General features: G+C 39.0%; 2 protein-coding genes across 3 annotated transcripts in view; one reads left to right on the plus strand and one right to left on the minus strand.

Moving 5' to 3' along the window:
• The window catches only part of tyw1 (tRNA-yW synthesizing protein 1 homolog (S. cerevisiae)), a 94,123-nt gene extending 86,669 nt beyond the window's left edge, over positions 1 to 7,454 (minus strand). Inside the window, exons 1-6 of the mRNA XM_050066591.1 lie at positions 7,326 to 7,454; positions 6,951 to 7,078; positions 6,021 to 6,149; positions 5,386 to 5,487; positions 2,524 to 2,718; positions 1,930 to 2,214 (exon numbers count right to left, since the gene is read on the minus strand). Coding sequence (XP_049922548.1) covers positions 1,930 to 2,214; positions 2,524 to 2,718; positions 5,386 to 5,487; positions 6,021 to 6,149; positions 6,951 to 7,078; positions 7,326 to 7,389 — 903 coding nt within the window. The 5' untranslated portion in view covers positions 7,390 to 7,454. The remainder of the gene's footprint in view (positions 1 to 1,929; positions 2,215 to 2,523; positions 2,719 to 5,385; positions 5,488 to 6,020; positions 6,150 to 6,950; positions 7,079 to 7,325) is intronic.
• Positions 7,455 to 13,104: 5,650 nt separating this feature from the next.
• The window catches only part of LOC126403767 (mitogen-activated protein kinase kinase kinase kinase 5-like), a 45,191-nt gene continuing 41,544 nt past the window's right edge, over positions 13,105 to 16,751 (plus strand). The window contains exon 1 of one of the 2 annotated variants that reach the window (XM_050066533.1): positions 13,105 to 13,436. In XM_050066533.1, the coding sequence (XP_049922490.1) occupies positions 13,329 to 13,436 (108 nt within the window). In that variant the 5' untranslated portion in view covers positions 13,105 to 13,328. The remainder of the gene's footprint in view (positions 13,437 to 16,751) is intronic. The other variant, XM_050066543.1, reaches the window with a different exon arrangement.

Raw genomic sequence — 16,751 nt, forward strand, 5'->3', positions numbered from 1 at the left:
TTTTAATCACATTGCTGGAGAGCAACAGGAGGCAGTTAGCCCAGTCAGCCCACTTCAGCCTCCTATTATAAGAGCCACGCCAGTGCCCGAGATGGACCATCTCCGGAGTCAGGCCAACTGTGCGCTGACTGCCTTCAAGCAGGCAGCGGTGACATCTCGCCTGCAGCCAACCCCTGACGACCCGCTTTTCCCGCTAATACAAGCGCGTGTTAACGAGACTGAAAATATGTCTGCGCTTGCAGGAGACCAGAGAGAAAGACATTTTTAAAAGTCTGTGTGTATTCATCTCTCAGTATTCTTGTACCTTCTAACTGAATCTCTGTTCTTTGGAGTTTGGTATCTCTCCTGCATCCCTGTTCGTCCCTCAGATATCTGCTTAATTTTACTGTTTCATGTTCGCTTTCAGCTGTATAGGAGTCATGTTAAAGGGATAGTGCACCCAAAAATGAAAATTCAGCCATTATCTACTCACCCATATGCCGAGGGAGGCTCAGGTGAAGTTTTAGAGTCCTCACAACACTTGTGGAGATCCAAGGGGAGAGGGATTAGCAACACAACTCCACCTAATGGAGGCTGACGGCGCGAGACCAGCTAAAGCACGTGAACACACATGAACGTGGTGCCCATGTTTCACGGTCTCGCGCAAGCGCGCACATGAGTGTGGTGCACAGGAGGCAGTTACAGTAGAGCTACAGGCTACAATGAGGCTTAAAACAGAGTTCAAATGAAGTTTTTCCAAACACTTTTTATGTCGGGGCTTCAGGACACTTGGATCACTACAGAACGAGCAGTATGGAGATATTTTGTAATTTCAATTATGTGTTTTTGGACATTTGAATCTGGGGCGCCATAAGTCTCCATTAGGTGGAGTTGTGTTGCTACCTCCTCTCCCCTTGGATCTCCGCAAGTGTTGTGAGGACTCTAAAACTTCACCTGAGCCTCCATCGGCATATGGGTGAGTAGATAATGGCTGACTTTTCATTTTTGGGTGCACTATCCCTTTAAGTTACTGCTGATGAGATCTCAACATTTTCATTTATTTTGCTGCTTCCCTGCTTAGGAATGTATAGGAAATGAAATGTGTTAATTCGGGAATAAGCTGAGCTTTGTTAGCAGCACTTCTTTAATAAAAACAAGTCTACTGACACCGCAGGGAGGAAGAGTACAATCAGAAACAGCCACAGTGAGATGTTATATTAGGAGCAGCAGACAACAGGCTCTTACTGCACCTCTGCAAACAGCTCACCTCCAACAGGTAAACTTCTTTTACCTGCCGTGCTGTGTGCTGGAAAACACTCACAGCAAAATAACGGGGGACTTAAGCCGTGGATCATCCTGCTGCTTTTGAATGTCATCACTCAAGACAAGCACATTATCAGTTAAGTTCAATCTCCAAGCACATAGCCCTGTTGTAATGGAGATGCAAATCCCTGCTGCGCTGGGCTGACACGCCAAGTCAAACTGAATTGGGCAAAGCCAGTGCACATGTATGGAAAAACACCACGTCTCTCTCTGACCTGTGATATAACAGTTATGGACTTTACTAGCTTAACATTTTGATCTTTGGTCATTTTGCCCCTGTCAAGTTGATCAGAACACTGTGCCAAAAACCTGTGTTTATGTTTAGTTTAACGAGATCAACAATGCCTACTTCTTGATATGTCATAATTCGAGATATAATGTGTGATCTATAGTTCCCTATTATAAAGAAATAATCATCGTAGTCCAGAACACTGCTCCAGGCTGCTGCTAGGCATTCAGCTTTTTGCTCGAGGACACATCAGCAGGACAAATGCTTGACATCAGCAGGTCATTAACCCCTCTCGTTCAACTGGACGGATTCTATGTGTCAATCTATTGCCCCAAAATAAGAATGTTCACAGTATGTCATCAAAAATTTAATGGTGAAATAAACTTTTCTGTCATTACCTCAGAGCTGTTACCCTGCAGAGCTGTCTTCTCCTCCTCCTTCTGCTCCTGTCCTTCTTTCCTCTTGTTCTTACAGGAACCTCCAGTCTTGCAGTTGCCGCTGCAGCTCTTCTTCTCGCCCGTGGCCAAAGCTTGTAGGCGGATCAGGAACTTGACCTTCCAGGCCAGGAAGTCTGCCTGGATGCTGCCATTACGGCTCTTCACCACATTACAGTCACCCTCTCCCCTGGTCATAATTCTCTTGCCACTCAGCATCCAAAGCCACTTGTCAAAGTTTTTACCCACCTGGTGAGGCAAAAAGAAAGTACGGATAAATAGGGTTTAAACAAATACAGTCTGGCTCTTCTTAGCTTCTGTAATAGTTACTGGATGCTACAGCTGTCAACCTTTGGATGTTCATTGAATAACTCATCTTTCACTATATTATTCTGATATAAACAGCTCATTCTCAGGTAACAAAAAAAAACAATGATTCTTATTTTCAGGTGATTATACACTAAAGAAAACATACTTATTATATTACATTCTATTTCTGCTAATATATCCCCCCTAAATCCTATACACTGGACCTTTATTATGGAATCCATTTCTTACTGTATTATAGTGGCCGACATAAACAGAGTTGCCAAGGCCAAACACTGCATATCGTAGGCCTTTGAGGTAGGTCTTCCCGTATCTGAAGTCAGTGGATGCCTCCTCTAACCATTTGCAGAACCACTCGGCGTTCTCTGTGGGCTGTCCGTCAGTGTAGGTGGCCACAAGAAACACGCAGACTGACTTGTTGATGCACTAAATAGAGAGAAACAATGACATCAGAGCATTTCATAGGGTTAGGGTTAGGGTATTCGTAACTGCAGCAAAGTTCCTACGGCTTAAGATCAGTAAGATTTACAAACTTTTTTAATGTCACTAAGAATGAAATTTAAGACCAATTTTACAATCACCAAAACTGAAGGAAACATGAACCAACATCAGTTAAAGAGGGTTAGGGACAATTTTTCCAAAACGCTTATTAATGCAAGTTTTCTTGACAATATTGTTTTGTCTCACACTGCACGTGGGACTTCACTGACTTGACTCCCATCGAACTGACATTGAAAAGCGTTTCTTATGAAATACACTGAGGCTTGTATGAATTTCCTGCACCGGTTTCAGCCATACTGTGAAATGTGGTTTAATACACAATTTCCATTGAATGTGCACTTCCCCATATCCACATCCAGGGTACAGTGACAGCTTACTGAGTGTTGTTGGTTCTGCTATCCTGATCAGAGCAAGGTCAATGTGAGAGGCATTTTTTTTTTAAATTGTATTTAAAAAATAGATGTTACCAATTATTTTAATAATTTACAATGCAACATCAGAAAGAAATAGTTCATAAAATCCTACTCCCCATGTTTTAGCATTTTTAAGACTTTTGACAGATTGATTTAAGACATTTTAATAGTAATTAAGGCAGGAAAGAAGAAGAGGAAAGACAGGTTGCAAAAATACGCATTTTTCCCAATTACTTCTTTTCGAAGCTGTGTGATGAAAGATTACACAAAATTGATTCCCCTGACTCATCTCCAAGACTAAAATTTCATACGAAGGACAGCAGAAAATCAATATAGATTAAATCTGAAGTAAGTACACATCATCTCCTTGTGTAAATAAACAGAAAACTTTACTGGTCTCATGTCTAACAGGGCCTGTCCAACAAATAATGCATTCTTGACTGATAGTCAAGGATCAGCTGCATCTAGGGAGTGACTGATGCCTGCGGCCATTTCTCCTGTAGAGATGTCTCATCGCTGTCCTGTTGAATAAACAGCTATTTTCTCTCCTGCTGTGTTCAATCTCATATTCATCTCTCAATGCACTTCACGGTTCCTGTGCCCACAAAATAAAAGGGGAACACTGTCGAAATATCTTTCATCAGCTGAGCAGGACTCGTCTAACACATCTGTCCTCTGTGCCAGCAGTGTGAAGAATCAAAACAGTGCAAAAAGTGAAGGGAAAGCTGAGCAGGAACATTACAGAACGTGATGCTTACTGTATTGTTTGTTGTCAAGCTTTCAGTGAAAAAAAGCATTGTTATAATTTATTTTACACTGATTAATTTTGGTCTACTTAAGTCTTGCCAGGTATTATATTTCAGAGATCTAATTAACAGAGCCACTTCTTATCATACACAGCAGGCTGTAACAATAATAATAATAATAATAATAATAATCAGGGTCACTACAGGTATCAGACACTTAAATTTAATGCTTTTTATGATAATTTTTTACCAAATTTAAGATGGATTTTTGGAAAAATGATATTTTCCTTATTCAAGCACCATAGCTAAGTATAAAGGCAGGAGTATATATATGAGAAAGTTTACCTGCAAAAAAATATTCCAGTTTTTGCCCTTATTTTTTTAAAAAAAGACAATATTCCTACTAAGCTGTTGACATAGCTATTGAAAATAAATATTCCACTAATATTCTCGTTTACATGCAGCCGTGCATACTCAGATTAATGTGTCATAACATTTTTGTCAAAACTGGGAAAAGTGGAATGGCTGTCCCTTGTCCCAGGATGTTTTCAAAGGTTTCCACCAGTAGCAGGCTTGTTCGACCATGTGAACACAGCCTCCCTCTTTCATTCCTTCAGCCACCCTCTTAAAAATGTCAGCATAACAATATTTGAACAAATCCAAAAACCTGCTGATATCAGAGTCTATTACAATCTTTAAAAGTAGGTGTATTTCTCCTTGTGACCAGAAGTGTTTTCTTTTGGGCATGCATCTACAGCCTTACCAAGTATTGGTGAGTTGGTTTGTGTACAACCCCCAGAGCTGACTGTAAACAGACAAGATGCGGTGTGTCCCAAACTGCGATAAAAACCCCAGTTGAGACTCATATATTCCGACTGTGCTACCAACAAATCCCAGGTCTCAATTGGAAAATGCTTCGCTCAGAATAAAGCCTATTTTGTAATATCCAAACAGAATATGCTGCATCAAATTCTGAATATTGTCATATTGGGAATAATAGTGGAATATTAGTGTGCATGTGAACGTACCCTGTGTGGTCCACAGGTTTTATGCAGGAATATGGTTATTAGGGTGAGTTAGGTTAATATACATTTTGCTAACAGGTAAGTGCAAGTATAAAGTAAAAGGACAGTATTCAGTTCAGTGGTGAGTTTAAAGATTCGTAACATCAGAAATGTGGACTTTCATGCAGAAGAGCCTGACTCATTTTTACAAAAAGGAATTAAAAGATGAATAAATAAAATTAGATGTTTGTGGCAGTTAAAACCTCAAAACAAATTCAAAGATTAACGATTTTACAGACTGATATTTATAAAAATGAATTTAACACATTTAAAGGACCTGCACAAACTCTGAGAATTATTATAACTATATGAAGTTATTAAGGACTTTGTATGTTTCTGACAAAGCGTCCTTTCTTTGGGCTGGCCTACCTCTTCAATAAGTTGATCATCTGGATCGTAGTCTTTGATGTCAATCACCTCCGCTGGTATACCCAAAGCCTTCACCTCCTCTGACAACTCGTTTGCAAAGCCCTGAACGAATCCAAAAAACATAGAGACATCTCAGAATGGTACAATTATCATGTGAGCTCCCAGTCTGTCTCGAACTGATCAATGACTGGAATCTCACTTTTGATTATGAGTGAATTATTGGTTTGCACAGGTTTGCACTCAAGGCCCACCTGTAAAATAACTTAAAATTAAATCCTGGTTTTGTTAAGATAAAACTGTATTCATCCTGAGGGAAACTGCTGTGAAGAAGACAGGTTACTAGTATGGATTATTAATACAGTGGGGTTGATAATACATTTTCAAGGGTTCAAGGGTTTTAAGTTATCATGTTTATATTTTGTTGGGACTGTATCAGAGATTGATTAAACTCTGTGGTTATACTCTGGAGACCACATATTGGGGCATAGTTGCACTTGACTGTGTTACAAAATGTATGTACTCCTGTTTACAGAAAGCAGTGCAGTAGAATATCATCAACACTGTAGGTCTGTATCATCGTATTATAGCTTCAACTTGTCTATACGTTAACGTGATGAGCCAGTGAGGATGTTCACCTTTGCTGTTCCAGTTTGAGAGCCATAGAAGATTTTAACCCCTGACACGTGAACCACAGCATCTCTGTGGCTGTCATTGTTCTTCACAGCTTTGTAGACCCACGGCCTTACATCTTTGGAAAAGCTTTTCTGAAAAGTATACAGAGGAAGACGAGATGTAAATATCCTTTATTCAAAAATCCCTTTTTTTAGGAGCGACCTGGACAGGAGGACAGCACAAACATCGTTACAACAATTAACACAAGCAGACAAGTAAAACTGCCACAAATGAGCAAGCACAACATCCAGTTCAAATACAGTACAAAAAAATAAACTGGTCGGGCCACTAACACCCTGGTGCCAGACACCCCCAGAGGTCTTATGTCCATGCCTTCGAAAGGTCAGAGCCAAGTCTGATCCAAGGAGGCCCCAATACAAATCAGGGTACCAACACATCCCACAGATGCTCAATCAGATTGTGATCTGGAGTATTTTGAGGCCAGGTCGATGCCTTGAACTCTTCGTCACGTTCCTTGGGCCATTCCTGAACATTTTTTGTCGTGTGACATTATGCATCGTCCAGCTGGGGAGGCCACTGCTATTGAGGAGTGCCACTGCCATGAGGGGGGTACTTGGTCTGCAGCAGTGTTTTGGTGGGTGGTGCATGTCAAGTGGCATCCACATGAATGTCAGGACCCAGCAGGCCATTGTACTGCAGCAAGATGATCAATGTTATTCACTGTCAGTGGTTTAATTTTGAGACTGATTGGCGTGTACACAAAAACCAAACAATGGCAAGTGATCTTTGCATGTAGAGCTTCATGCAAGGAGAAGGATCTCTAATGTTTGAAAACATGAACAGTGAACAGCTTTACACAGATCAGTACACAAATCAGCACATTTAGAAATACAAACGTGGCAGCATGTGTACGACCACACACAACAACTCACCCTCTTCAGTGCCACCTTCAGGGAGAACCAGACTCCAAAGACGAGAGCAGCAGCTGAATATAAGTACAGCCTGTTGTGCCATATCGACATGAGATAGCTCTCACTGGGACTGTATGCATTTTTAGAGACTGGGGGGAGAAAACACATTCAGTGTCACTCAAGTGAAACGCATAAGAAAACTTGTCTAACATCACTATGTGTACAACTGCAGCGCAACCCTCCTAATCCTAACGCAGCAACAGGCAAGAGGCAGCAGGAACCTAACCTCAGGTCACCTGCAGCAAATCAACAGCGGTTTGCTAGCATACTAGCTAGCAATGTTACGCACATGATAAAAGTGAGTTTCCTGTACCGTTACATTTTAAAAAAGCTCACCTTTAGTATCCGTGGTAGACACACGAGTAATGCAAAGCAAAACTATCATGCAGAAACTCAGCATTGCTATAAATGGTGAGTTATAAGACACAGTCCTCAGAACCTAAAGCTGTGTGCAACCATATTGTTTGGCCGATAAGCATGCTGGGAAGTGTATTCTTTCTCTTCTTTCGGCAGACTACACGCTACAATGGCGTATTGCTGCCCTCCAGTGTTCATTTCTAATAGTCCTTTCAGCTACCGTTCTGCTTCAAAAATAAAAACAAAACGTTTATGATTTTTTTAATTTATCACAAACAAAAGAAAATCAAATGACTGACTCGTTTTTTGTGTGAATTTTGCTATATTTCTATGTCCCTAGGCCTGATTTTGGACATTTAACCCTGCTTAATTTTGAATTTAATATTGATCTAATATTAACTTTAAATACAAATAACACATAGATACCCATTTCAATAATATGTCTCAAAAGATGTGTCAGTATTTTTTGTTGTTTTTTTAATATAGATATATATATATATATATATATAAAGAACACCTGTCCCTTGGGGCTGTCATTTCAAGGTCTGTACACTGTACAAAATGTTAAGTCAGGGATTTATTTATTTATTTATTTATTTATTTATTTATTAAGAGTTTGTATACTATGTGGCCACAGCAATAGTATTGTGACAGGAGAGCATATGGCTGGGGGTCATTTCTGAGGAGCTCATATTTCCTTTGAATCTAAAAATAATAAGAAAAACATTTTATATTGTGTATTTGTGTATATTTATTTCTAACCTTAAAACTTTATTGAAGATCTTGTGCAGCCAGCCTTTTGTTGAACTGACTGACCCTGACACTTCACAAGAAGTAAAACTAAAAGAACTAAAAGGAATTAAGAAATTGTGATACTACTACTATTAATAATAATAATAATAATAATAATAATAATATCATCACGACAATGTGATAAAAGAAAACAGACAAAACTTTGTGCAAAAAAAGAGAGAAAAAAAATCTCCACAATGATTATGATCACAATAAAAATACAAATATTCAATACAAATATAATGTGACCTAGGCTCAAATAATCTTGGTGCGTTTCAGCTCGCCAAAGAAATGGATGGAAATGAAATAAATAATATTTCCAAACTGTAGTCTCTGGAATGTCTACGGAAAGAGATGAAGATGACAATATATCATCCACAGATCAGGTCCTGAGTGGTGCCTTTTGGACTGGGTTTTACATTTATATCTTTTAAGAAGAAGAAGAAGAAGAAAAAACAGAAAACTGTAGTTATAATAAGGCTGCTTTATAAAACACCATATGATAAAGCAAAGCACACTGCCTGTTACTGTTATGCTACAAATGACTTCCTGCAAAACAAAGACAAACCAAATGAATGTTTATGAAATGAGCTCTGATAGCACTCATTCTTCTAATAGGGCTTTCACATCAGGGACCTGGAGGCGTCGAAACTCCTTTACAACTTTACTGCAAGACCAACGTGGTCTGACTTGTGGCCTTCATCAGGGTCAGGGTCACCCAGGCTCGAATGCACTTAGTACGAACACTGTGTACCAGACCTGGCCTGATCAGTACTCAAATTGAAAAGGAGGTCTTGAGTGAAAGCTTTGGAAGCTGAGTGCTGGGGCAGTGGAGATGTTGGGGCAATTGTACTTCACAGTATGAGCCAATCCTAATATGAAAACACCCTCATTCTAAGCAGTAGATATACTGTTTACAAGTATTGTATGGGACAGGTTCTGGTTTTTGTTTACTTTGTCGTGCATATCACAATATGGAAAGAGTTGTTACAAGTTTCCTGTTTTGTTGTGTGGTCACAGTAAAGGAGAACACATGCTATACACAGAGAAAAACTAAAGGAAAGTAGGACTGTTGATTCTATCTATATCTATATCTATCGATCTAGAGATAGATAGATAGATAGATAGATAGATAGATAGATAGATAGATAGATAGATAGATAGATAGATAGATAGATAGATAGATAGATAGATAGATAGATCAGTCCCGTTCCTATGGCTAAGTTGAGGTACAGGCAGTTATTTGTAGTTAACCGTCCTGTGTTATGTGTCTGTCACATGTGGGCGTTTGTGAGCCATATGACAGAAAAATAAGACTGTAGGCAGGCAGCCTTTAGAAAGAGATGTGGGAAGATAAATGACAAGTGATGAAGACGGCATTACTATATGATGTTGCCTTTCTTTCAGTGTGTTGTCTTACTTAATGAGTAACACACATTTGGCTGCTTTACTGTCTTTGTAATTCTCGTAATGACAGAGGCTCTTTTAAGACCAGTGGGTTCATTACACAATGTGTACAGTGCTATACAAGGGTGTCTTCCCATAATTGAAAAAAAGAATTCAGGAAGCCATTGAGAAAACGATCAGGATTGTCCTCTCTTTCTTCTCCTTTTTTCCCTTTATATTATTTTAGCCATGCTAGCATCATGGCCATTTGGAAGTCAGTGTTGGTCTGTCCATCAGATAGTCCACCGTTTTGCTCCATAATATCTCAACAACTATTTGACTTTTTTTTTTGTTAAAAAGTGACTGTTCAACATTTTAGTTTGTCCAGTACTCTGGTCAACAGTAACAACATTCCCATCTTCCTCAACTGTACTTTTTGTGTGGTGCATTTTTGAATGCAAAGGGTTGTGCCACTTTCCAGCATTGGACACTTGATGGGCATAACACTAGGCAGTGTCACTATAGGTGTTTGACAGGTGCTCTGCAACTAAACCAGGAAATCAATACACTGTGGAATGTTGACCCGGCTTTATTTCAAGCATTGGAGGGATAGCAGTGTTGTAGCGATATCAATTTCTCTTCCATGACCATTGACCAACAAAGAAAACATACAGGCTACAGCAGACCCCCAGGAACACAGCTCAGTATTGCTTCCAGTTCTTCCAGTGATCACTCACTGTCTCTTTGTGGCCATTTTGTGTCTCTTTGAGGTCATTTCTTTCTTTGTAGTCACTTTGTGTCTCTTGTTGTCATTTTTGTCTCTTTGTGGTTGTTCTAGTCTCTTTGAGGTCATTGTTTTGTCTTATTGAGGTCACTTTGTGTCTCTTGTTGTCATTTGTATCTTTTGTGGTCATTCTATTCTCTTTGGGGCATCCTCTTTTTGTCTTTTTGAGGTAATTTTGCATCTTTTGTCTCTTAATAGTTATTTTGTGTCTCTGTCGTCATTTTATGTCTCTTTGTAGTTATTTTATGTCTCTGTCGTCATTTTATGCCTCTTTGTAGTTATTTTGTGTCTCTGTCGTCATTTTATGTCTCTTTGTAGTTATTTTATGTCTCTTTGTAGTTATTTTGTGTCTCTGTCGTCATTTTATGCCTCTTTGTAGTTATTTTGTGTCTCTGTCGTCATTTTATGTCTCTTTGTAGTTATTTTATGTCTCTTTGTAGTTATTTTGTGTCTCTGTCGTCATTTTATGTCTCTTTGTAGTTATTTTGTGTCTCTGTCGTCATTTTATGTCTCTTTGTAGTTATTTTGTGTCTCTGTCGTCATTTTATGTCTCTTTGTAGTTATTTTGTGTCTCTGTCGTCATTTTATGTCTCTTTGTAGTTATTTTGTGTCTCTGTCGTCATTTTATGTCTCTTTGTAGTTATTTTGTGTCTCTGTCGTCATTTTATGTCTCTTTGTAGTTATTTTGTGTCTCTGTCGTCATTTTATGTCTCTTTGTAGTTATTTTGTGTCTCTGTCGTCATTTTATGTCTCTTTGTAGTTATTTTGTGTCTCTGTCGTCATTTTATGTCTCTTTGTAGTTATTTTGTGTCTCTGTCGTCATTTTATGTCTCTTTGTAGTTATTTTGTGTCTCTGTCGTCATTTTATGTCTCTTTGTAGTTATTTTGTGTCTCTGTCGTCATTTTATGTCTCTTTGTAGTTATTTTGTGTCTCTGTCGTCATTTTATGTCTCTTTGTAGTTATTTTGTGTCTCTGTCGTCATTTTATGTCTCTTTGTAGTTATTTTGTGTCTCTGTCGTTATTTTGTGTCTCTGTCGTCATTTTATGTCTCTTTGTAGTTATTTTGTGTCTCTGTCGTCATTTTATGTCTCTTTGTAGTTATTTTGTGTCTCTTAATAGTTATTTTGTGTCTCTGTCGTCATTTTGTCTCTTTGTAGTCATTTTATGTCTCTTTGTAGTTATTTTGTGTCTCTTAATAGTTATTTTGTGTCTCTTTGTAGTTATTTTATGTCTCTTTGTAGTTATTTTGTGTCTGTTTGTAGTTATTTTATGTCTCTTTGTACTGTAGTTGTTTTATGTTTCTTTGTTGCCATTTTGATAATTCATTCATTCATTCATCTTCTAACTGCTTCATCCTCTAGAGGGTCGCGGGGGGGCTGGAGCCTATCCCAGCTGACATTGGGCGAGAGGCGGGGTACACCCTGGACAGGTCGCCAGACTATCACAGGGCTGACACATAGAGACAAACAACCATTCACACTCACATTCACACCTATGGACAATTTAGAGTTATCAATTAACCTAATCCCCAATCTGCATGTCTTTGGACTGTGGGAGGAAGCTGGAGTGCCCGGAGAGAACGCTGACACGGGGAGAACATGCAAACTCCGCACAGAAGGGCTCCCACACCCGGGATCGAACCGGCAACACTCTTGTTGTGAGGCAACAGTGCTAACCACCACACCACCGTGCCGCCCCCTTTTGATAACAATAATAATAATAATAATAATAATAATAATAATACATTGGATTTATATAGTGCTTTTCAGGATACTCAAAGACGCTTATTTTGAGTCTCTCCCTGGTCAGTAAGTGTCTCATCTAGTAACATTTATCAGGTGGAGGCCAGGTGGGCACCTGACACTTAGCGCCCCTGAACATGTGCCTGGTTGTCCTATTCAGTAATCCATCCATGACAACAAATAACAATGAATTATGTTTTAGGATGTCTCTTAACAGCGACAACAGACTAAGGACAATCAGATGAAATGAACATGCTGCAGTGCTGAAAGATGCAGATAATTATAAATACCGGTATGTAACCTTGCCACTGAGGCCAACTACATGTGTTACACCTGTAAGTAAAAAATAATTTAAACACAACAATTATTGAAGAATATTCTGAGTAGGCACACAGCTGATAAAGTGATTTTAACTTGTTAAGAGGATGTAACGGGTGCCCCTTATTTATCTGTGGGGAAATGCTTCTGAACAGGAAACTGACAGGGAGCTCCAAGCACGAGTGACTCTACTTGCAGGGCTGCAACGCACACACACACACACACACACACACACTTACACACAAACACACACACTTAAGTAGGCGTGAAGCTGAGACTGAAACTTACGCTGAAAACCCCAAACAGCACAACTGCAATTAATCAGCTACAAGTCTCTCTCTCACATACACACACACGCACACGCACACGCACACACACACACACACACACACACACACACGCACACAGATCTTAGTACATTAACTACCACATTAACTATTTGAAGAGTCATCATTTCTTTATCTTCTAAGATCTTAAATTATTTTAAAAAATGTTTCTTATGAACACAGAAACACAAGAATGCATGCAGTATCAAAAAACACACTGACATAAAAGTCTCTGTCACATGCACACACACACACACACACACACACACACACCCAACAGGAAACAAAATTGGATTATGCAAATCAGCTAAGAAAAAATGTTTGAGAGAGAGGAGAGGAAGGTGTGAGGGAGGGAGTGACAGGGGTAGGGAGGATTGATAGCAGGCCGAGAAACAGAAACAGGAAGGTGTCAATGTGTGTGTGTGTGAGTGTGTGTGTGTGAGTGACGGCAGCCAAGAGAGAGACGCAGAGACACTTTTCTCAGCAGCTCACGTCCTCTGAAAGTGTATCAGTTTTGTTGCCTGTAGATGTAGATGCCACAGAGTCTGTGTGAGAGTATGTGTGAGAGAGAGAGAGGGCGCGTGTGTGTGTGTGACATGCCTGAATAGGATTATTAGCAACATAAATATCGACATGGATTTCCAACATCGTGCAGCTCTGGATATCTCCACCAGGAACCCTCAGGATGACTTCGAGATCCTACTGAGAGTTGGAGGAGGAACCTACGGAGAAGTTTATAAGGTCAGAGCCTCCAGCTGCTGCTGTTTAACTCTTGTACTGCTGCTGAGAGTTTCAGTCAATACCATAATGTGACCAGCTTGTAACTAATATAAAGCATTTAAAGAATCTTTGAAGAGAAGAGCTTCTTAGAACAGTTTTAGAGAAGAGACTGTGTTTTATTTTACCATCAAGCAGAATTTTAAGGCTGACTAACTTCATTAGTGTGAGGGGGATGTTTGCCGCGCTGACTGCTGCTATCTCAAGTCAAGCATGTCTTACTTCTGCCTTCTCTACAAGTTGCTCCATAACAGTGTAACCTACAATACATTCTGTACCAGTGATGGAAGAAGTATTCAGGTCTTTTACTGATGTAAAAGTAGCTATACTGCAGTGAAGTAATACTCAATTACAAGAAAACTTAACCTCATGTAAGTAAAAATACAAAATGTAAAAGTGCTCAGCATGCAGAATTGCCCATTTTATAATCATGCATATTATACTGTTGGATATAATGTTTCATGCATTATATCCAACAGTATAATATAATGATTCATGCATTTAAATGTTCATTACTTTAATGTTGCAACTACTACAATCTGGAAAGTAACTAAGGTTAGCGAATAAAAGTAATCCATTAAGAAGTACAATATCTAGTACAATGTAGTGGAGCAGAAGTGCAAAGTTGCATAAAATAGAAATACTCAGGCAAAGTACAGGTACTTCAGAAGTGTACTTAAAGGAACAATGTGTAAGATTAAGGAGGATTTAGTGACATCTAGTGGTGAAGACTACAGACTGCAACCAGCTGAAACTTGTGGTTAGAATTCCTTCAATGATGAACTTTCAGGAGTTTTTTTTGTTTGTTTTTTTTGTTTGTTTGTTTTTTTACCCGGAGCCAAATTATTTATAGAGGTCTCTTTCTCTACAAACAAACTCAACAGGTGATTAAAACCAGTAGCATGTCAGAGACAGGCCAGTAGCTCAGCGCCTGTTTGTCTGTGCTCACCTTTTTATATCCACAGAGGTCTCTTCTTCTTCAGAGCAAATGGAGCTGGGGATTTGAACTGGCAAAAACACTAAATTAAGCATTTTCATGTTAAAAATTTGTAGTGTTTTTTTTGTTTGTTTGTTTGTTTGTTTCAATGCAGAGGGGCTGCTAAATAAATCATAAAAATGCAAATGTCCCTATCTAGAGCCAGTGTTTGGTTTGTCCATTCTGGGACAGGTTGCAGACTGTGACAAGCTAAAACACCTCCCATGTGTCAAGCGTGTAGGAGAACTGTGGTGGTCGACTTGAAAACACGAAAACTCAAATGGCCCTATTTCCAGCCAGTGTTTGATTTGGCCGTTCTGAGCTACTGTAGGAACATGGTGTTCCAACATGGTGACCTCCATTGATGAGGACCTGCTCCCTATGTGGACATAAATGGATCATTCTAAGATGACAAAACCATAACGATTCCCATTTTCAGATGATTACACACTAAAGAAAACATACTTATTATATCATGCTCTGTTTCTGCCGATATATCCCCCTAAGTCCTACACACTGGACTTCCTACTTAGTAGACTACTTAGTTTCATTCCTGCACTTCCCTGTATGATGACATGTTTAATTCCTCAGGGCTGAATATATTGTGCTGTGCTCACTGGGGAATTCTTGATGAATGTTGAAGAAAATACAGGTGTGATTGATTTTAGTTTCCCCGGCTGATTGCGATCACAACTTGAGTGCAGGCTCCAGCTCTGCAGGAGGAAGTGGTTTTACAAGAAGTGAAAGTATTCTTGTAAATAGCTGATGGCTTTTTTTGATTTTACTCCAACTAAAACAGAAGTCAGCCTGAACTCTGGATTGTTAGTGTCTTGTTGATTTTCTCTTCGGGTGCTGATTTCATATTTTCACTTGTTTAAAAACTTTTTTAGGACCTGGCGTTCTTAGCAAAAGGAGACTTTCTGTGAGATGACTCAGTTTCACTAAGGAGTCAAATACAGTCAGCTTTTGTTCATGTGAAATCTAACTTGACCCCTGACCCTGATTGGGTAACTGTATCCTCGCACCTTTCCCCTGTCCTTCTATGTATTTGTACTCTAGTTAATGTTTCCTCTTTCATGTTTAATGATCACAGCTGGGGTTTCTGTTTGTAAAGGCCTCTTGAAAAAATAGACCTTTAATTGTAACACACAAAATATCATGTAAATGATTTTAAGGAGCAGTGTGTAGGATTTGGTTCATTAAACATTAAGATAAAATGAGATCCCTGGGGATAAATCTACAAACTACCCAGCAGATAAAGTATTTGTACTTTTACTTGAGTAAAAATTTACATAGTATTTCTACACTGCAGTATTGTTACTTTACCCACAAAATGACCATTTGTAAATCAATTAGTTATGCTGTTTTACTTTCAGTCAATGAAGAAAACATTTTTTTCACATGTCCTAAAAATGACATAGGAGTGATTTATTGATTGATTCAGGTCCAACTTAAACAACAGCAAAACTCTAACAAAACACCCATTTAAGAACTCTCACACGATGTATTAGTATTAATATTTTCATTATAATTTTTATTATTATCTTTGTTTAAAGAAAAAAAAACACTAAATAATGTCTGATGGATCTGTGGTCCATGAAGCTAAACAGAACATGTTTTTCTTTTCTTTTTAGTTTTTAACTTCAAACTTCAGATTTGATTCAGATTTGGAAGAGGTCTAAGTCTTGTTTTATAAAATCCCACAAATTCAGTTTAATTGAGTGGCCCATGATGGTGCTGGTGAAAGCTCATTTTGTACCATCCTCATACTTACATTTAATGTCCTGTTAGAAAATCTTAGCTACTGCAACTCTTCAGTTTATGAAAGAATACCCAAAGAATAGAATGTTTGAATTCCCTCCAGTCTACTGAGTGTAATGCTGATAGTATGTTAACATACTGTTGATACTAATGTGAACATGCTAACATGCCTCTCAGGTCTGCTGACATTTCAAAAGCCTTTTAATCTTGTTCTTTGGACAGTTCTCTTGTTGAGGTGTTGTCCTCCAAAGGCCTTGACACACCAAACCGACAGTTGGCTGTCAGTCAGTGTTGGGCCTTTGGTGAGCCTCTGTCGTCCTTGTCGATGCAGTGCTGCACTATTGCTCCTAGTCGGCCCCCGTTGGCTTTTTTTTTTTTTGCAAATGGGGGCAAAAAAAGACCCTGCTGGCACCTATTTATTTCTTTGAAGGGCTGAACTTCACATAAAAAAGAATAGAATCAAGACCAAGGGAGACGGGGGCCCACAGGGAGTGATGTATGGGGCCTAGAATTTTAATCTCTGCTGTGCTCAATCTGTTCGA

This window comes from Epinephelus moara, chromosome 2 (genome assembly GCF_006386435.1).
Source record: "Epinephelus moara isolate mb chromosome 2, YSFRI_EMoa_1.0, whole genome shotgun sequence".
Classification (NCBI taxonomy): Eukaryota; Metazoa; Chordata; class Actinopteri; order Perciformes; family Serranidae; genus Epinephelus; species Epinephelus moara.